General features: G+C 44.2%; 1 protein-coding gene across 6 annotated transcripts in view; it reads right to left on the bottom strand.

The window, feature by feature from the left end:
• STXBP5 (syntaxin binding protein 5) overlaps nucleotides 1-22,744 on the bottom strand; it is a 2,430,573-nt gene that overhangs the window by 1,576,007 nt on the left and 831,822 nt on the right. For all 6 annotated transcript variants that reach the window (XM_069606830.1, XM_069606829.1, XM_069606831.1 and 3 more), the window contains exon 10: nucleotides 19,817-19,971. In XM_069606830.1, the coding sequence (XP_069462931.1) occupies nucleotides 19,817-19,971 (155 nt within the window). The remainder of the gene's footprint in view (nucleotides 1-19,816; nucleotides 19,972-22,744) is intronic.

Here is a 22,744-nt window from a genome sequence, read left to right as displayed (position 1 = left end):
GCCACGTTTTGCGGTCTGTTTCTCAGTCACTCTGCCTCTCCCATCTCTGAATTCTATTGTTGCCGTTTCCCTCCTATAGCTCGCTCTATCAGTTGATAAAACTTGCCTTCCTCACTCATGTCATTATGGCTATATCTGTTTTTTCATTTTCTCAGTAGTGGTTGCCACTCTTTTTGATTATCTTTCTTGCACCGTCTCTTATGTTATTGGCCTGCCCTTCTTAAATCTTGCTTTTTGATTTCCATCTCTCCCCACCTGCTGTTGATCTATTTTTATTTTACCGTCTCAATGTCTCCTTTGCTCTGCTTCTATCCCTCACTCGTATTGTGTGTCTGTTCTATTATTAACTATGTTTCCCTTCTCACTCTTTGTTGCCCTATCATGTAGCTCATTGCCCTCTCTTCCTTTTGCTCAAATTCCTGTTTTGGATTATTTAGTATGTTCCCTGTTCCATTGCAACACCTTTGTTCTCCTGTATTGCTTAGGTTCAGAGTTGCTCTTCCTCTCCTGTTTTTCTGTTTGTCTTTTTACATAGCACCAATAAATATCCCAAAAACTGAAAATGCTTTTTCTATTTAAAAATCTAGTGCAGCTTTACCATTGGGTGCTCCTTTTTAGAGGTGTTCAAACCTTCATTTGGCTATTAGCCTGGGAATGATAGAGTTAGAGTTTTGTCTGACCAGATGCAGCACTTGCTTGAATGCAGATGCTTTACCAACACTGTATGCCATTACAAATATAAGAGCCCATACGAGCTGTGTGTTCTGAGCCATTACAAGTATAGCAGCCCAACTGAGATGTGTCTGTTCTGACCCATTACAAGTATAGTGGTCCTCGTGGGATGTGTGTGTTCTATGTCTGAGCCATTATAGGTATAGCAGCCCGATGAGGTGTGTGTTCTGAACCATTACAAGTAGAGCATCCCGGATGAAAGGTGCGTGTTCTGAATTACTGAACATTTAGTAGTCCTTTTGATAAGTCGAAAGGTAAGTCAACTGTTACAATTGAATGTTACCTTCATCTTAAATGCATATTAACTCACCTATCAACAGGATGTGAACTAGTTGGTTACACAATAATATCTACAGCAGGGTTATTGACCCACTGATCTATATTTCTCAAGAGGCTGTAGACAGTGAAAAAAAAGGGAGGTCCTCGGAGTCCATCTGCTGGACATTAGTTCAGGTTACGTGAGACGTATGCAGAGTCTTTAGCTCACTATCTTTCACAGAGAAAAAATATATAAAACATATCAGTCTTTGTCCTGCCCTAGGGCAGTCCAGCACCGAAATGCTAAGCAATTCTTCTCTGAACAAAAATACCAACAGCAACCCCAGGCGCGCGTTTTGGTCTGGTTGGACCTCATCAGTAAGGTGGAGCTGTGCCTCTCTAAGAATAGTGAGCAAGGCACGTCTGGATTCCCCTAGTAACTTAGGGTGAGACCCAAAGTTACTTAAATATGCAAAAACCAAGGGGGTTCCTGGGAGTCCCTCTGCCGGACATTAGTCCCAGTTACGAGAGACTTATCCAACGTCTTTAGCTCACTATCTTTCACAAAGGAGAAATATCTAAAATATATCAGTCTTTGTCCTGTCCTAGTGCAGTCCAGCACCGAAATGTTAAGCAATTCTCCTCTGAACAAGAGTACCAACAGCACCCCAGACCCGTGTTTCGGTCTGGTTGACACTGAAAGGCACATATGGTTAGGGCACTGGCAGTTCCATGCGAGGCCTGCCAGACATAAATGGCATGACAAAAGCTCTAAGCCGGTTTGGACTATCCTACATTAGTCAGTCAGGAGATTCATAATGAGGCTTTGAAATGTGCTAGATTTCTGGCAGTGGGACTCAGTATTCGGATATGCGAGAAGCAGAATTCTCAATAAGCGCAAGACACAGTTGAAGGGATTGAAGTATTTGACAGCACTGCCATCTTCTAACACTGTCGCTGGAAAGAGCTTAGACACTGTTCTTTCTCAGTACTTTAGCTCACCGCAGAAAATGCTAACATATGTTTCTGCTTTCTTAACAGCAGCTATGTTAAGAAATTCAGGTACTGTCCCAAAACACAGCAGTCCTGCTAAGAAATGTGGGCATTATGCAATCAGCCCTGCTGTGAATATTTGGCATTGGGTCATGACATGCTTATAACAGCTCTGTGGATAAATTAGGCTACTTTGCCTGAATATAAGCAGGCCTGTTGAGGTACCGGTACAAATTGTGCCGGTGAAAATATGTAACACCACTGCTTCTACCTGTAGCCATTATACCTGCTTGTGGTGGGTGGTCACAAAGGGAGTTAAAGTTCAGACCACATGCCTAACTATTTGTCGCTCTCTAAGAAAACAATGTATTTATACTGCCCTTTCATGCACGGGAACGCATGCAATCTTAAGAACCCCCACATCTTTATATAGATCAGCAAAACAGTTTTTCCTTCTCACAAACGCCAAACAACTGCTTGCTGGGATGCTCTCCTAAAAACCTCAAGAGATCAAGAACCCTGAGCTATTGAATGCAATTGATGTGCTTCTGTGATGAAAGGACAACAAAGTATGAAATGCCCAAGCTGCTGCAAACGCGCAGCCTCTATTAAAGCAGATTAAGACTGAGGAAAAGGAAGCAGAAATGCAGCCCTTGCTTAAGACAATTTTCAATTTACACAATACTATCTGTGTCCTAAAGCGGAATAGGACGAAATGTCAGTTAAAATTACAGACCCCACCAAAAGACCTAAAACACCCACCACAAAAAGTTCTAACTACCAAAAGGTCAAACTTTTTGTGTTAGGTGTTTAGGTGTTTCGGCGGGGTCGGTATGGGGCTGGGGGGCAACACTCCGCTCATTACAGTGAGCGCCTGCAGGGGACACCCGCTAACCCCCTGCCAGAAAAATAAAAAGCAGGGGGCTGCGAGGGTGTCACCCGCAACACCCACTCACTATAATAGTATAGTGCGGGGGGGGGGCACCCCTGCAGCTCACCCTAGCCAAAAAAAAAATGAAAATAAATAAACAATTACAAATAAATAAATCCAGGGGCCGCGGGGGTGTCCCCCGCAACACCCCACTCACTATACTGTATAGTATAGCGGGCAGGGGATGCGGGGGGGCACCCCCTTTTGCTCACCCGAGCAAAAGTGAAAGTAAAAAAAAAAGTTCCCTGCGGCATCAGAGGTGAAAGGGAACCGGCGCTGCAGGGACACAGCTCGTCAGGAAAGGCAAGTAGGGAGTGAGGGTGTGAGTGAGGAAATCTGCATGATTTGTAATGGAAATGTTTGCATGGGAAATGTACGAACATTTTGTAATAAGTACATTTCCCATGCGAACATTTCCGTCGCAGGAAAATCAGCAGCGCATAAATCACGCAGATCCCTCCTAAAGCAACATGAAAAGCATGTTCACGATTCAAGATGCTTTAATAACACTATCTTACAAAATGCAGGCCGTAAACAAAGTGAACAAAACACAAATTCCTGTTTACATTACTCAGAAAGTATTATCTTGATAGAATCATTAATGATGAGTGTTAAACAAATTAAACAGACCAGGGCTCATCCCAGTTGCTTCTTTCAAGGAACTGTGTGGATTGTTAAAGTAAAGTGTTGATTTGCAAGCTGCTGCTGGTCAGGCTGTCACCAGTGAGCTCCATGATTTATGGGGGTGCTGCCATAAATAGCCCGTTTAAGTGGTACGCAAGGAAGAATTAAAAAGGGCTGTACTGACAAGATTCCTGTGGATAAAAAGGCCTATACGCACCTTAACTGGAGGCCTGAATCCGAGACCAGGAAAGTAACCAACCCAGGAAGGCATTTGCCCCTGGAATATACAACAAAAGCCCAAATCCCAAACAGAGGCACAATACAACAACCACAGCGAACCAAACGCCACAATGGGTCGGAGCGCATCAATTTAAACAGTCTGTGAGAGCGACCAACCCAGGAATCTACCGCAATCCAAGCCCAAATCAAAAAGTGAGACCGACAACCAGGGCAACTTATTACTTAACTCAGGAAAGAAAGCCACCAAGGACAGCACCAGCCACTGGAATATACCACAACCCCAAATGCAAGACCAAGACAGCCAGACCACAAACATGCCACGATACAAGGAGGACAAAGAAAAAAGAGGGGATAACAAAAACGGGAAGGTAATCGCACCCCCATGGAACGGTAAACTACTACCAGAATTCACAAAATTCCCACATCTTGACCAATCACCACTGAACAGACTAAGGACACGGACCAAGATAAGAAGAAAAAGAGAATTCATCTCCCACTAACACTCCACCTACGATCCTACCTCAATGGAAAACAACCCACAAACAACCTCCAAGTAACTACCCAAAACAAACCTGGCCTTCAACAGACTAAATCGAAAATCCACAACTATCAGAACCCAACAGCCCTAAAGATATTTTTGTTAAGACCCTAAACAATTCAGAGCTAAGCTACAATCACCAACCATCCACACCCCCTACATAAACAAAGACTGGATACAAGACCACACTTACAAACAACCCACTCCTATGAACTAGAACAAAGGAAAAAGAAATCCATCCCTCAATTTAAATGAACTCCTCAGTGAAGAGACAGAGGCCCTAACTCCACAACCAGCAAATAGCCTCATCCAGGACAGAACCTCAGGAAAAGAAAGCACGACAAACATCACTCTGAGCAAAACGCAAAAAAGGATATGCAACAAGAAACAAGGTAAAGCGCACACACCATGCACTGCAGCCTACGCAATTTAAGATCCATGGGCAAAGACAAAACAGAAATGTACGGCCTCCTAAGTGAAAGCGGCACATACACACTCTTCTTCATAGAAACATGGTTACCGTTTAATTTAAAAAACAATCACCCACTAAGCCATACCAGACAACTTCAAACTAATGCACTCCAACAGAGAAAACAAGAGAGGAGGTGGAATCACTTTAGCGCACAAACATCACATGTGCACTACACTGCTCCCCCCAAATCGACATTGAAGACTGTGAATCACTCTTAATCAACATCAAGCTCGACCACCAAGCTAACCTACTGTTCCTCCTGATCTACAGACCACCATCCTACAACCCCAACTTTGCAGCAAAGCTAACAGATGCCATCACCTACCTCTCTACTTATCACGATAACAGTTGTTCTGGGGGACTTCAACGTCAGGTAAGAAAAAGAAAACAAAACCACAATATACTCTCTCCGCACACTACTGGAAAGCATCAACTTCAAACTAATAGAACACTGACCCACCCACTTTCCTGGACACACCGTAAGACACAATTGTCTGCAGAGATGGACTGTCGACCACCATCCCACCGATACTGATCATATACAGTACTCACCATTTGATCCCATTCAATGTCAAAATCCCAAACCAGATAATCCCCGCAAACGGTACACTCGATGCTTCTAACAAAAGAATCTGGGGGAGTCTTGACCTGGAAAACCTAACGGAGCTAATGGAATCAACCAAACCAAACCCTCTCCAAACCAAACAGAATGACTCCAGACTCAGCAGAATAAAATCTGGATCACAAAGGCCCTTGACCAACTTGCACCTGTAAAACTCTTCAAAGCCACTGCAAAAAGAAAATGGCAGCAAGATGGTTCACAGAAGAACGGAGGGAACTTGAAAAAAAAAACCACAAACTGGAAAAACAAGGGAGAAACCATTACAACCAATCGGATAAAAATTCCGACGACACTTCAGAATTTACAAATCAGCAGTCCTAAAAGCAACAACAAAAATAAAGCATACTACGCCACCAGAATCCAACCAGCAACAAACTCACAAAAATAACTTTAAATTTACAAATAAAAGAAATAAAAAATCCAACATCATGCAACAAAACCATCAATCACTATACAACTTCATCACAAACCACCTGAGAACAAAAAAAGAAAAAAAAATTCAACAGATCGACTTAAGCCGCCCAATGATAAACAAATACGTAAACTCCAGAAACCAGAGCACCACCAACCACCACAACACTTAACCGATTCAAATCTATAAACGAAGAAACCTTCCAAAAACAAATTAAAGACACCAACCTCTCCTGACCTCCATTGACCCATACCCACCAGGCGTTTTCAAAAAAATCCTCAACCACAGAGAACAAGCATCATGCTTCCGGCTACTTATGCATCTGTAGCTAAATGGCGGAATATTACCCAAAACATTCAAATCAGCATACAAATCAGTTTCTCTGCAAATTATGTATATTTCTATTGTTGTTTCACTACTCTTGTACATAACTATGTATGTATATAAGATATGTATATTTTGCTTCAAGCTGCGCCCTGATGCCCCTGGGCCGGATGCTGCGCGTTATAAATAAACAAATACAAATCAAGCCCCTCCTAAAAAATGAACAGGAAATGTGGAAGATCCCACCAACTAAAGACCTATATCAAACCTACCATACCCAGTGATACTACTTGAAAACCACACCTACAAAATACTATTCAACCATGTAGAAAGCAACGGAACAATCTACCACTCCCAAGTCGGCTTGAGACCTATGAAAGGAACTGAATCAGAACTACTAACCATACGAGGCTACCTCAAAATAAACGCAGACAACAGCACCCGATCAGCCCTCATACTACTAGACATATCAGCCGCATTCAATACAATCTGACATACTACCCTAATAGAGAGACTGGAAGAATGCAGCCTTAAAAGAATCTGCTCTGCATTGGCTAAAATCCTTCCTCGCCAAACATATTAACGGAAATATAGCTACCATCATTTACATCCGACGCCAAAATCATCGACTGTAGCATACCACAAGGATCCAGGCTCTCGTCACTTCTCTTCAACATCTACATGTCCCCCCCCCAATGAAACTCTTTCAAACCCATGGATTGACCTCCGACAACTATGCAGATGATAGCCAACTCATCTTCAAGATAACTCCAACTTAGGACCCAGACAACAGCCTCAACAAATGCCTCATGGACAATTACACCTGACAATCAACAATCTCAAAATAAACCTACAAAAAAACAGAAATCATGATTTCCCTACCCCCAGAGAATAATGCAACACAGACACATGAGCTGGCCTCCATGCATGGGAACCCAACTGGAGGCATCCATCATGATAAAAACCTGGAACTACTCATGGACAACTGACACTCACTAGAACCACAAGCTAACGCAATAGCAAAGAAATGCGTCCACCTTTTGTGATTTTTTTCAGAGGGAAACTCCCCTACATCAACTTCTCACACAGAACTGTTGCAATCATCTCCCTGGTATTATCATTATCGAGAATAGACTAAACTAACAGCCTGTACATTGGAATAACAGAACACCTCCCGAAAACAAATCCAAGCATCCAAAATACTGCAGCAAGACTACTCCTGAGACTAAACAGAAAGGACCAGATCACACGAGCCCTGAAAAGCCTTCACTGGTTTCCAGTAAAAAAACACATTAGCTTCAAAGCCCTCTGCATCACGCACAAATCGCGACATGAACAACAAGCCGATTTTCCCCAAGCCAAAATCAACCGATACCAACCAGGAAGAAACCTAAGATCGAGCAACGACGTCAATCGAAAACAAACACTACGAGAAAATAAAATTTGGAGGAACAGCCTTCTCCCATTTAATAAACAAAGTATGGCACTTTTTACCGAAGGAATTAAGAATGATAGATCCCCTAACCTTCAGAAAACCTGGCTAATCAATTCACAGAGATCAACATAAAAACGGGAACCTCCCATAAATCACCCCCGCACACAAGGCAATCATGGAATAGTAGAGATCCAGGATCCAACAATAAAACCACCACTAACTACTAACCAGCCCCCTGCTCCTTGCTCCTCTACCACATACCACACATGGACAAGGGCAAGTCAATACTAAACCCAAACGCTCAAGCCACACCTCAGCCACAAGAACAAACCACTGCAAACAACAAACAACTCAGACACGTTACCCCTCTAGACACAACAAGCCCTGTGCACACAATTCAAACACACTGAGAACGCAGACATGCACAAATGCCAGTTTCTCTTGGTTCGGCAAGCATAGCACAACGTCTAGCCTATCTCTCTTCCCTCACTAACATACCCACCTAATTTCTCTCCATTTGAGCACCGGAGACCATGCAAATTGTAACAGTGCCCGGTACATTAATCAATATAACATAATTAAAAGCCCAGCTCTGTCAGTTATGAATACACTGAGTTTTTGCAATTGGTGTTAATGTTTGGGTGCTATGAGTTTACATCTGCAAGCCCGCAGATGGCTCTAGTTGGTGACCAAAATCAAAATAACCATTTCCACTTTATAAAATTCAATTTTTTGTGTGCATACCAGACTTTCAGATAACTGCTTGGTTTAAAGCGAGAGCTGGAGTCTGTTACCGCTGTGTCTCTCCAGTCGTCTTATGCTCTGTTGCTGCCTGCTCTACATGCTCAGTAAATGGGCCGGTCCTGGTAACTTCTGTGCAGTTGTGTTGGCATGTGTAGTGTCACTGCACACTGTAGAATGCATGGTCTTCAAGAAAGCCTCGCCGATAAACACAGAGAAATGCTGCCGGAGAGAGTTTGTTCTGACTGCCTATTTAAAATAAAAATTCTGTAACAGTTTCTTTGTAAAATAAATGTATCGGAATGGTGGATTCCCAAATGAAAATGTAGAGAAGCAGAGCCACCAACCGCTCCTAATCACCCCGACCACTGCTTGGTCTCATCTTTGAGCTACTGTAGAGGTACTGTGATGAATCTAGGGATTTCATCCCTTCTCCCCAAGGGGCAGTCACCCCCTCTTGGACTTGGGATGTGAGCCCATTATACAACACTCTTCCCACGGGACAGGGCAAGTGGGATTCCACTGGGTGGGACCCCGTCCCCCTTTGGGGACAAGGAATGCTCAAGTACAGACCCCATCCTACCTACCCCTACTCCAAAGTCTGACATGTTTATTGGTTATATGGAAGTTGAACAGGGCAATCAGACACAGGGCAATCAGACATAAGGCCCTTTTAATGTGGATGGCTATGTTTCTGACATATATTAATTACTGCCTTATCGTGTAAAACAGGATCAATGGAATCACGCCTTGCGTTCTGGGGAAGCACCTAAAAACAAGCGACCCTCAGTGGAATGAGAAAAGCACCTGGCGAGTGTTAAACGTGCTCCCACTCGTAGCCGTGCAGAGGAGGAGCTGAGAGACGAGCAGTCAGCATGGTGTGAGGAGACCGAAGGCAGCAAGTAGAACGCGGCTTCTCAGAGGAAGGAAGAAACCCTACACGGCAGCAGCCACCAATAGAGGATGCAAACTCGTAGAAAAGTTCTGACAATCCAGAGCATCAGAACGAAACTCCCAAGCAGGGAGACGAGAGGCAGTGACGCTGACCGCGCAGATCACCAAGGAGTTGAGAGTGCCGAGCTGCATGGTCCGCAGAGTCTGCCTCCATCCACAAACCCTGCTGTTGGAGACAAGATATGTGGCAACACACAGGGGTTGGCTGGAGGGCGTTCCGCCACCAGAAATGGCTCAATAAAGCCTGTACCCCCATTGGGGCAGAAAGCCCAAATACCCCACTAGAGGGTGTGAAAAACCAAGCACTCCGGGCTCAAGAAGCCCATGGCCCAGTCGGGGCTGAGAGTGATAATACCTAATGAGGTGGGAAACAGAGCAACCAGATAGGACTGGAAGAGCCAGTTGCCCACTCAGGGCTGAGATCAGGTCTGTATCGATCGGTAGCCAACTTATGGCTGAGGAGAAAGATAAGCCAGGAGGCTCCACAGACAAACTTGGTTGTGGCTGTTAATACTGGCCTTCACAGGTCAAATGACTACATCCCAGGAGACGGGATGTGGACATTTGAGAAAGACATTATGTTTGCTTGAGCAAGGAAAATTGAAACATTTTTGGAAATCCCATTGAATGCTTTGCAGAGGAAATGGGTGTGTCAGAAAACCTGCCTTCACTCAACATTCCTTGGGTGATGTAACCCCAGACTAAGCCAAGCTTAGGAACCTTTTCTGTTTCTTTGTTTCTTTCTTTTTGATAGCATTAAGATTGTGGTAGGTGAATATAGGCTTCGGACACAGGACTGACTTCTACGTTTGACTTACCACAGTGCCCTTTTTGGGAATGCTTCCACCATCTGTAAACATGTTATTGGATGTCATTTCAGTCCAAAAATTGACATTCCTGTTCTTCAAATAAATACAAATACAAGATACAACAATAAGCTCCAAGGCAGCTGGAAAGACCAAAGTGGTGGATCAGGTGGATAATTTAGCCCAGTTGACCCAGGATACTTAGGCCCATAGGCGAGCTTGAGGAACAACTATGATGAATCCATCGCTCACATGACTAACTCTGCAAAATATTCCACCAAGCATAACATTTCCCACAAACCACAGATCACAATAACATATGTTTCACTTTGAGATCAAGTATGGGGTCACAAATTAAGCAATCATTACACTTTATAAGACAGTTTAAGGACATTTCTCTAACAATATTCCTTTTGAATTGGACCCAAACATTGTATTCAAAGCACATTTTTCTCAAAGGAATTGACCAATAAGATATATGTTACTGCCTCTTATAGAACAATAATGATATCAGTCTGTATTAGCAAGAACAATTAGCATAAAGGATCATTAAGTTGAATTTACAAATTGACAACTGATCAGCATTGATGACAGCAGGCAAGTGATTAGCAAGCAATATGGACCAGGCTGGTATCTGCAATAATGACCATGAAGCAAGATTATCAATATTGTTATTCAGTATTAGCAACAAAGACCATCAGACTGCATTAGCCATAATCTCATGAAGGATTACCAATAACTACATATCAGACAGTGTTATTGCTCTTGTAATGAAAGCCTTCCCATTCTTTATTTAACAGGTACAACCCCACTAGGCCCTCAAATCTATATCCTCACCATACAGCAATAGCCCCTTATATACTCCCTCCACCCACAAAAAAAGCACAGATGCATTGCCACAGTTCTCCCACCATAGAAACTGCACAAAGATTCAACTAGCAGTTTCCTCATACCCTCCAAGGAGCATACCCACTCTTTATCAATAACCATCGATGCTCACCTACTCAATTAGCTATACTTCCAAACTCACCCACTTCCTATAATGCAGATCTGAACGATCATTGCACTCAAACCAGAAGAGGCCCCAAAATAAAAACCGCCCATAAAACAGGCAAGGAACACATCATTAAAAACCCAGAAGATACTCAAAAAGCTCCAAGAATTTTGGAGGTGCATGCGCCGGAAGGGGACATCCTAAGTCCTAAATGGGTATCCACGATGGCAGTTCCATCTCTGCAGGAAGAACAACAAGTCCTGTATGATTTATTGGACCAACGTCTTGATGTCTTTTCGCCAAATCCTGGAAGATTTTGAGGAGTTTTTCCAGCAAAATGTTACCCTGCGGGGTTAACAAGTGCATCTTAGACCTTATAGAACAACTGTCTCAACAGGAGTTTATTAAGGAGAAGACAATAAAATGCTCCAAAACATTAGGTTATTGAACCATCCAAGAACCAGTGATCATCGCCAATTGCGCTAGTCAGAAAATCCAATGGAACATTGAGGTCCTGTATTGATTTTCAAAGAGCGAAGGCCAGCACAACGTCAATGCCTATTGCATGCTCTGCATGTATTAATCAACTGAAAAAACTGGGAACCATCAAGTTCTTTTCCATGTTAGACCAGGCCGATAGATATTTGTAGTTTCTGTTAGGCCAAGCAGATGGAGAAAAAGTGCGATTTTGCAACCCTGAAGGATTATTCCAATTCACAGTCCTTCACTTTGAACTGAAGGTATCTCCCGACCCTTTTTCAAAGCCTAAAGCACATAATTCCTGCAAAACTATTAGTCCACTTTCTGGACAACAATTTTATTCATAATAAAACCTGGGCCAGTTGTATGCAAAAACTATAAATCATCTTGTGGGCCCTTCGAGCCGCAGGTCTCACTGCTAATTCTGGTAAATGGCATTTGGCCAAAGGAAGGTAAAAGGTCTTGGGTTTTCAGTACGAAAGGATTGACCCAACCCCCATAGAAAAAGGTAGAGGGTAAACAAAATACTCCCATTCGCACCAGCACAATGAACCATAAGGCCTTTTAAAGTCTAACTTGAAATTACCCAAGATTTATCCTTGCATTCTCTACTAGAACAGCTCCTTTAATTGAAAGGTTTAAGAGCTGCCCCCTTGTTCCCCCCCTCCTAAGATCTCCCCCAACGCAGAATATAACTTTGCAGGAATTAAAAACAGGAAATGTTTTAAAAGTTAAGGTTGTCTAAGCAATTTATTTATTTATTTTTACACTAGAAAACCGTCTGCTCCTTGGTTGCTCATTTAATCCGCAAACCGCTTGTTATTTACGGCTCCTCAGGGCAACAAAAGCACAAAGTCCAGCTTGGGGTTTGTGCTACTCTACCTATCCGCGTCTAGCTGGGTCAGACGCTCCTACCAGAATGGCTCTAGACCAGCTCAATTGGCTTCCACTGTTACCAAGGCTTTCAACAGTATTCATCATTGGTGCAGTACCTCAGCCAGTAGCAGATTGGAACCAAAACTTCCCACCGTCCACTAAGGGTGTAGACCCCTAAATCTTGGAGCACTCCGCCGTCTCCCTCTGCCATACTCCAGATGAAACAACCCTTTGGTCCACCAGAGGACCATAATGCCACACAGCACTGATGCAGGCAGTTATTTGAAGACGGGCAGCCTCACGCTAGGTCAATTATCTCTGGGGCACACTGGGGTATTTTCAACCGCCAACACAGCAAGGCCAACTAGCTCCCACCACAGCTAAAGAGTAGGTAAACACATGTTTCCTACCACAATTCAACAGAAGGATTGTACGCCCCCACAAGAACCTCCCCAAGGTCGTGTTTGTTTGTTTACCTTCACTGAAGCTGGACACAGAATAGGAATTTAATGCACAATTTTTCCCTCCTGATGAAAGTTCTATACAAATGACATTTTGGAACTGAAATATGTCGAGAGACTAGATGTCTCTGTAAAATAACAGAGCTATAATACCAACATCAATTGTTAAAATACTTTCTTGCCTTTTTTCTATGCTCTTACTGAAGGGTAGCCCTTTAATGGCTATATGTCATAAAAATTCCTTTTGATGACCCTTGTTTTGAATTGATGTCTTATGATATAATACTTGTTTTAAGAAGGTCTTAAATAATTAAAAATATTGATTGTTAAATGCTTTACCCCTGACCTGTCCTTTTAAGTTCTATTTTCTTATACCTAAAATCTTATCCAACCCGGAATAGATGGAACAGACACTAGTAGCAAGTGCTCATACAGTATCTACTGGGTTTCCTTCTATATCTCTATATATGTCTAAGCAATTCACCTTTATTGTGAATGCCCGACTACTAAAAAAGGATGCTTCGATAGTCGTCTGTGTTATCACAGATTTTTGTATGACAAACACCCGATTCTCTAAAGTAATTGCAAGAGGGGAAAAAACTTTACCACAATGTAGCTTGAAGCCCATGCATATTGATGCCATATGTTTTTATTTAGAAGGCAGAAAATGTATCCTTGTCACAGATGAGGGCCCAATTTCCCAGGCTGGCTCAGCACAAAGACTAACGCTATAGGGATGCAGTGGCTCCTCGGTTTAGAGCTATAATCATTGAGGAAGGACATCAAGGAACAAGGTAAAGGGTAACCTACACTATTTGAGTAGGTTCCCATTAGAAAACAAAAGAGGGAGACAAAGTTAAAGTGAAGGTTATGTGCCAGGAGGCACTCCCCATCCTCTGTTATGAGGGTGGCTTAGCCACAGGAGACTGGGGTAGTCCAGTCGCTACCTGCTCTGCTTTCCAGAGTGGACGTAGCAGAATTCGCTGGCCTCATCACCCCTGCGGAGACACGGTATTATGTTGTACTCATGGAGGATGCGAGAACATAGATCACCACAACAGGAATGCATGTCCTAGAGACCCAGTCCCCAACAGGTAATGAGCTAATAAAAGATGACTAACAACTGGCAAACGAAATAACACTCCCTTGCTAGCTTACAAATACACCCACCATCCCAGGTCTATAAAAGGAGCTGGAGAAGACCAGTTAGGAGTGCAAATTAGGAAGGAAGTAGACCCAAGGCTCTGTGGGTAAAGTAGCTTTCCACTACCTCCGCCGAGGTAGCCTGCTTGCTGCCAGTTATTAAGTAGAAAATGGGCCAGATCAAGAGACCTCCCCACCAGGACTAAACGGTGTGAAGGAGGTGGAGTGCACAAGCATGTTCTACTGCAGGTACCTGGAAAAAGTCAGAAGACCGGAAACCACACCCCTTCCGAGAGGGCCCAGAGATGAAGAAAATCCTGAAAAGGAGAGACCCCTGTCATAAGAATAATATTAGCTGCCCAACAAGGACCCTGATTGAGGGGACTGAAGAAATCGTCTTTGAATCTACAAGAAACAAGTGTATGTGTGGTAGAGGGAGGGGAGAAAGGAAGACACCATCCCAAAACACAAAGGCAGAGGAAGGAGCGAATGCCCTGGCCTATGAGAAAACACTGCTGAGAAGAAACCAAGAGACAGTGGAGGAGTCTGAATGAGAAAAGAAATGTGCAGATGTCTAGAGAAAAAAGGGGCACTGAGATATTTGGAAAAGAAAAAGAAAGATAGCGGATCGGTCTCGATAAAACAAAGGCAGACCGTGGAGGTTTCTAGAGAATGAAAACGACTGTGGATGGGTGACAAGAAAAACTGAAAGGCCATGTTGGGGCCAGAACTTGGAGTACTTTCTGGAGGAGGTTTGCAAGGAAACCGCTGTATTTTTTAATATAAGGGCCAGACATTGATAGGTTATGGTTGTTGATTCATGTTTTGGCCAAGATTGGAGACATGTCTTTTATAGGTTTAGAATTAGCCTGGAGAGTAAAAAACTGTTTAAAATGGGTTGGACGTTTTGGTTAACAAAGCTATATTTTATAGGGCAACCATGCAGGAAGGTTTTTAAGATTAGGTTTGAAAACACCCAAAGAACCCTGTGTGCTGTCCAATGCGCGACAATATCAGAGAGCTACTCATTTTTGTAGATTATTCCCCTATTTCCAATAGGACAATTACCAGCCTAGAGCTGGATTTACTAATAATTAATATAAGTGCCTCAAACCAAAAAAGTATTCTTCCTTGCATGATTGTTCAACCTTCCTAAAGTGCACAAAGACACTCAAGCAACTTCCAGGCACAGTCGCAAACAATAAATACAAACTATACAAAAGAGGTGCAAGTGATAAAAATATATCACAATATGACATTTTCAGAGCCTCATTAAAACATAATAAGTTCACTCTTACATAATGAAAATAATCAGGCGCTCAACTATGTGTTTATTTTATTTATTTTATTATTTATTTACTTTATTGTGCATTTGCAAGGCGCTTATACATCAAGTAAATTGTGTTGCAAAGCGCCCACAGTGCAACAGGCAGGGGACATCGGAATGAAAGGCAATTATAATAACAATGAAGAAAGGGAGACACAGTCCTACTAGGCCTTGTGAGCACACAGAGCGTGCAAGTGCAGAGTGAGAAAGGGGGGGGTGTGGGATTCGGGTGGGGGCGGGGTAAGCAGCTAGGAGTGCCACAAAGGGACGTGCTAGGGAATAAGGAATAAAAGCAGTTACAAGTGCCTGGCAGAGATCACTTGGTAAGAGTGGTCAACTGGCAAAACAGTAAGTGCAGGCCTGTGAGATAGAACAGGCCAGTTGGAGCACAAAGGGTTGGGCATAGGCTGGAGGCTATTGGGGTGGAAGGCCAGGACCTGGAGGGACAAATAAAGGCCCTGGTACCCAATCGCATTGACGGTGGAATTTAGCAAAGGAGGGGGAGGGGGAAGGAGGAGGTGAAAAGGGAAGTCTTGAGGAGCTTCTGGAATTTGAGGAGATCTGGCTGAAGACAGAGAGGAAGGAGGCGGCTGCTCCAGAGGAGGGAGCCAGCCGAGGAACGAGATCAGCCAACAGCTCGCAGTTTAAAGAAGTGTTTGACACAGAGAGCTGCTGTGGGTTCTACCCCTATTCTGGAAAAGCTGGAGGGGACGTAGAGAGGAAGAGGGTAGATTGAGGAGGAGGCTGTTGCAGTAGTTCAGCCAAGTGAGTACCAGAGCTCTGGAGACATTGAGCTTCTGAGGGAAAGTGATGAAAGGAAGGATTCCTTTGAGGAGGTAGAGTTGAAAGTGGGCCTTCTTGGCAAGGTCCTGGATGTGAGGGAGGAAGGAAAGAGGAGTCGAAGATTACTCCAAGGTTTCTGGCTTAAGATGAAGGAGAAGGGGGGAGAGCCCATAAAGGGTGGCCAGAGTGAGGGGAAGAAAGAGGGAGCAGGGTTCCCAATGGGTAGGATCTCAGTCTTGCTGGCGTTGAGGCAGAGTTCATTGAAGGCATACCAGGAATGGATGGCAGATAGGCAGTCAGGAATGATTGAGGAAGTAAGGCGAGGATCAGAGGGTAGTTTGAATCAGAGTTATGTGTCATCTGCATAATACTGGAAGTAAGGGGAGAAAGTGGAAATTACTTGTGCAAGCGGAGAAAGATAGATGTTGAAGAGCCAGGGAGAAATGTTGGAGCCCTGGGGAACACCACAGGTGGAGATAGAGGTGGGAGAGGAGAAAGAGCCCGGGATAACGTGGGGGGACGGTTATTGAAGGAGGCCAGCCACTCCAGTGCCCGCCCCGAGATACCAAAGGTATCATGGACCCGTTTGAGGATGGAGTGGTTGACCGTATGAAATGGAGAGGAGAGAGCAAGTAGAATGAGTACAGTTATAGAGTTAGAACCAAGGGTTGCAAGTAGTTCTTCACGGATGTTCAGGAGAGCAGTTTACGTGCCTCTGGATTCTCGGAATCCATATTGATGGTCATGTAGGCAACCGGCAAGCTCAGTGTGCTGGGTCAGTTGGGCAAGACCAGCTTCTCCAAGAATTCCCCAAGGAAGGGCATGATAGAGATGGGGTGGTAGTTAGTTGGACATGAGGGGTTGGTAGAAGATTTTTTCAGGAGGGGGCACACAAGAGAATGCTTGAGGGAAAAGGGGAAACAACTAGTAGCAAAGGAGCGAAACACAAATCAGAAAATTCATGGGCAAGAGAGCGGATGTTGTCCTTAATGGTTCTGGAAGAACAGGGGAAGGCCTGTTTGGATGAGACCATCATAGAGCTGACAACTCTAGTGACCTCATCACATGTGATAAGAGAGAAGTAGTAGAGCTATGCGGAGGGGGGTTGAGAGGTCATGGGTGGCGGGAGGATGGGGAAAGGGGAGAGGCAAGGGAAGAGTGCTCAGGATGTCCTGAGTTTTAGCAGTGAAGCGTGTGGCCAATGCATTGCAGAGGACCTGGGTGGGGAAAAGGTGAGGTGGAGACTGCAGATGGGTTGGCTAGTTCCTTTAAGATTTTAAAGAGTTCAGCCGTATTGTTGGATGCCCCAGAGATGCGAGCCTGGATGTGGGACCTTTTCTTGGAACGAATAGAGAGTCGGTAAGGCTAGTTTGTCAGAGGGTGAGCCTGAAGTCTGCTACTTCCGTTCCGTAACTGTGCACTTGCGTTTTAGGGCTGCAAGTTCAGAATCGTACCAGGTGTTATGCTTAGAGGCATGTTTCAGCCGGACCCTCATGATTTTGGCAAGAACATTGAAGTGTTAGTGATGGCAAGATGGAGGTTGCCGAGAGCGAAGACGGAGGTAGAGTCTGCAATGGAGGAATAGAGGGGATGAAGGTGGATGCGAAGGCAGCAGCTGGCATTTGTTATATTGTGCGGATGTCCGTGAACAAGGTTGGCAGAGCTGGGGAGGTGCGATCAGACAACAGAGATGACCAAGGGGAGTGGAGGGAGTGGTCTGACCAGGAGAGTGGGGTGGCGAGTGGGGAGGCGAGCAAAAGATCAGTGTGGATCAAGGCATCGAGTGGGTAGGACCAGAGGGGAGAATAGAGAGCGAGGTGCAGCGGTCAAGGAAGACAGTGGAAGCCGTGATTGAGGAGTCTAGGTGGATGTTGAAGCCACCCAAGAGTAGGAGTTCGCGGTATTTGTGAGGAGCGAGGAGGCTAAGTCAGCCCATACAGAGAGGAAGAGGGTGATCGAGCCAGGTGGCCTGTAGATCGTGGGAATGGTCAGGGAGGAAGTGGGAGAGATGACCAACTTGCCAACCAGGCTCTCAAAGGAGGAGCATGGCTGGGCGGGTATGAGGGAAGAAGGGACCCACTCATGGAAGATCAGGGAATCCCCACCGCCAGCATGGTTAGGGCGAGGATTGGATATGATCTTATAGCCATCAGGGAGAAGGGAGTGAAAAACAGTGACTGAGCTGGCATTGGACCACATCTCGGTAAGCACAAGGATATCGAGGTCAATGTCTTCAAGGAGGAGCCAGATGGCTGCAGAGTGTTTGATAGCAGAGCGAGCGTTAAATGTGGCTAGATCAGCACGTCACTGCATTTGAAGTTTTTCAGAGGAGGGGTACAGGGGTGTGGGACACCAGTCAGAGGAGGGGGGCGCAGAGAGAGAGGAAAAAGGATTAGCAGGTGTGGGAAGGAGGTTGATAAGGGACATCAAGTGCCGGTTGAAGAGGAGGAGGTTTGGTGTAGGACCCTGAGCCATGATCGTGCCATTGCGATAGACGTAAATGATGCACCTGGACGATGAGAAGCCCCCCCCAGAGTACTTCCCATCTAGTGCCACCATTATCATATCATATATCATTAATGGGTGAATATATGAATGGAGGGAGAGTGGAGATAAGATGTGAAGTCCAAAGATCTGGAGAGGGGACAGAAAAGAGGATGTCAGTGAAAATCTGGAAGTTGCACTGACGCAGGTGCCTGCAATGGGTAGGCCAGGATTAGTGGTTAGGATGTCTTTATTAATCTTTTTCCTTCCAGACTTCGTGAGAGGGAGGATAGGTGATAGTATAGCAGTTAGAATAGATAGGGAAGATGGTGAGTGCCATAGGAGTGGTGGCCAGGTAAGGATGGAAGATAGTGGACAGACTGCACAGCACGAACACAAACTCACCAGGCGGCCTAGTAGCCAAGAAAGCGAGAAAAGCAGATGCAATAGAAACACTTGAGTACCAGAGATGGGGGTGAATCGAATGACCAAATAAGCACAGAAATGCAATGCTAAATGTGGGTGCAGAGTTGTTGAAAACACACTTGGGATTCAAATGACCAAATAAGCACAGAAATGCAATGCCAAATGGGCGTGCAGAGTAGCTGAAAACACACTGGAATTTCGAATGACCAAATAAGCAATGAAATACAATAAGAAAAGGGATATGGTAAGCATAGAAGACCAGAATGTAATGGGCACATCTAGGTTAAGCAGCTGTGTGACTTAGAACAAGGCATAGCGGTGTCCAGGACTAGGCTCACAGGTACTCATGGTGGAAGAACAAGGTTCACAAGGCACAAGTTTGTGGGTGTAGCAGTCGCCATGATGGGTGGCTGTGAGGCTGTGGGGGTGAGGGGGTTAGCATGAGGTGGGGCCCTCCGAGCGCATTTAAAAAAGGCAGGTGCGTGCATACAATGAATGTAAAGAGAGAAAGGCAACAATGAAAATGGTGGAGAGTAAGGAAGGATGGGTCTCTGGCATCATGACATTTAGTCCTGATTCACATGTGCTGCTCAATCTACATACTCAAATGAAGGTAGCTGGAGGCAAGGATGAGTAGGAAACAATCCTATACGTGTTTACGGTTCAATAAAGTGCTCTATTGTCTTGCCACTTGAAAGCCTGTCACAGTGCAGATGTATGAAAACACTCATGCGAGACAAACCAGGTTTAAAGTACTCACCATTAGGGTATGGTGTTTCACACAGTGTTAAGAAATCGACAATAGAATAATCCATTTCTAACACAGCAGTGCTCTTCCCGTGCATAACAGTTAAACATGGCCTTCTTCCTACAGTGTCATATGAAAGGCCACCCGACAGAATGATGAAAGGTTCCCTGCAAAAAAAAAATAGTAAAACATCTCAGACATGCTCAATCGGCTTACAGCCGTGGTTACTGTATTGTTCTATTACATGATGTGATGTGTTAGTTTCTTATGATAGGGTAGGTAAAACAAGTCAATGGCGCCTACTCATTTACTTGGGTACAGTTGTGCACGTTATAATTCAAAGCAAATAAGTAATGAAAGCGTAGTTTTAAAATGCTTCTTTTAAGAGCATAACGACAATGGTGATGGTCTAACACACAGTGACATCACAACTACCAATGTGTGAAATAAGAAATATTGGCTTATCAAAAAAAGGGGTTAGGTACTCTGAAGGGCGTTCTAAATGTGGATAGCTGGAGGTTGCTGACCCTTTAGAGCGTCCACCCTATTGTAGATCCCATTCTCCACCACAACCGTGCCTGAGCAAGCAATTTAAAAGCAAAGCTGAGTAAGTCAAAAAAGCATACTGATCATAGAAACGTAGCACTGAAGCAACCTTACATTGGAGTAGTAGGATTTCCAATGGAACTGGGGAAGTACACTCAAAATGAGCCTGCTTTAAAATGGCACACATTGCAAAAGAACACAGGCCATTAGGTTCTGCTAATCTGGCGTTTTTGTTGTGCATTTTACTTCTTAGAATGATCTGACCAGTAGCGATTCCCAAGTGGAAAGTGGTGCTGGCATAGACTTGAGTAAGTGAAGGTGCTTTGTAATCTCCCCGCCCCACACACCTCTGCTGGTTTGCATGCAAGGTGCAGGCAGAGCCACCCACTTACTTAGCAGGGGCTTAAGCCCTCCCAAATTGAGCAAGTTGAAGGGAGAAAGCAGAACTCTGCCACGACTCTCAGCCAGGGACACAGATGGGAAAGGGACGCTACATACAGCACGAGCATATCAAATCTCTCACCTCAGAGAGCAGTGTTCACATTTAACATCATTAACAGGCAGCAACAATAAACTTGCAGAGGCAGAGGACAGAAGCCTGCCCTACCCATATCAATAAACCCCCCATGGTGAATGCAAAGATTGTATTGCTCTGCTTGGCTTGTAGTGACTCACACACCTTCCGATGATTAGCATCTCTTTGTGAAACTACGTAGCCTCTAAATTGGGATGAAAACAAGATCTAATGGGCCAAAGGAAGGTGCAATAGATTTTCAGTCTCCTATTCTCAGAGGAACAGGGGTCGACAGCACCTATGGCATCTATGGCATCTATGGATAGCCTGCAGGCAACACATCCAGTTCCTGGCGAGATGGAGATATAGGTTTGCTTAACATGCCGGAAACTGTAGTCCACTCACATCACCTCGAGAAAGTGCCCCTTTGATTCCCAGCACAAGTAACGAACACTGAACCCTAGGATTCAATTTTTCTGTCAATTTCGGTTGGGAGCATAGAGACCATTTATTTATGAAGTTTACCAAGGTCAGTGAGCACAAAAAGCTACAACTAGTAGTGGTACATACAGGTACTTGGCTCGGCAATGGGTGTGGGGTGATCACCGTGGGGTAGTTTCAGCCCCAACACAAAAGGAAACTTTCTGGCTGACTGGGGCCTACCAATGCAGAAATACTTTCCTGTAATTTGAAAGCACACTAACTGGCAGACCGAAAGGCCAGCATGGACATTTCAACACTGCCAAATAACTTAACAGTGTTACCAGAAAAAGGAAGAATAAGATTAAGTGTGCCCTGTGTGTGAATGACAAGGCTGAAAGGAAAGGAGGCCTGCCTTCCATTACAGGCTAATGAGAGAAAAGTGGAAAGCTAGAGCTGCCATACAAATGAATGCATTTGGCAGTTTGGGTTGAAAGGAACCGTTTACAGAGGCCTGAACCATTCAAATGTCTATTATATTGGGAAGTTGGACATTGATGTGTAAAGGAATTGCAATTGTTATCTCGCAACTCGCGGTTTGAATTCACCATTCACAATGACTAATTAACGTGTGCACTCATTGTGTTTGATATTTCAAGCAGAGCGACTGTGGGTCTGGGTGCCTTTGAGCCCCGTCTTGAAATCTTTATTTTTGTGCCACGTTTCCCCTAGCACAGTTGGCGCAGCTTTCCGTCTGAGAGATTGGAACCTCGCCTTTCGTGTATTGGTAGGCTGTGGCTCTGCATTTTAAACTTATTGTTCAAAGTCTTTATTTTCAAAGACAAACGTGTGCACAAAATCCGTTTGTCATTTTTAGCAGAGCAACCGCGGGCCTGGGTGCCTTTGAGCTCCGTTTTTACTTATATATTTGTAGATATAATTACATTATATTATTTTATTTCTGCCCCACTGATTAATTTGCCTAATATTTATTTTTACAAGGTTGTGGGAAGCAGTTAAGTTGTGGGTCTTGGATTTCTGGAATTACTTTACAAAAGAGACAAAAACCTATGGGTTTGAGGAGTGATACCTTGCGATTGGGTAAAAAGATGAGGAGCCCCGGTCTAACATGATAATTTGAAAAATGCCCCTAGAATAAAAAAGGGTAGACAGGACGCGAGGGCATTAAGCATGATATTGTTAATTTAGTTTGTCCTATTATGGATTTCTTCAGCCCCAAAACCCCTCTAACAAATACCAACATTGAACGAACTGAAATTGATTTAGCAAAGACTACACCTAGTAAAGTAACTTTGAGTGATAGCCTACATTTACTATTGACAATAACAGATCAATGTATTTAACAATCTAAAAAGAAATTAATTGGGGCCATCCTATACCGATATGGATTTTATAAAGCCGACAAATGTATCTGACTCCCAATTTAACTGGCTTAATTT

This window comes from Ambystoma mexicanum, chromosome 4p, assembly GCF_040938575.1.
Source record: "Ambystoma mexicanum isolate Mex_15411 chromosome 4p, UKY_AmexF1_1, whole genome shotgun sequence".
NCBI classification, from domain to species: domain Eukaryota; kingdom Metazoa; phylum Chordata; class Amphibia; order Caudata; family Ambystomatidae; genus Ambystoma; species Ambystoma mexicanum.
This window is presented reverse-complemented; position numbering and strand designations above follow the sequence as displayed.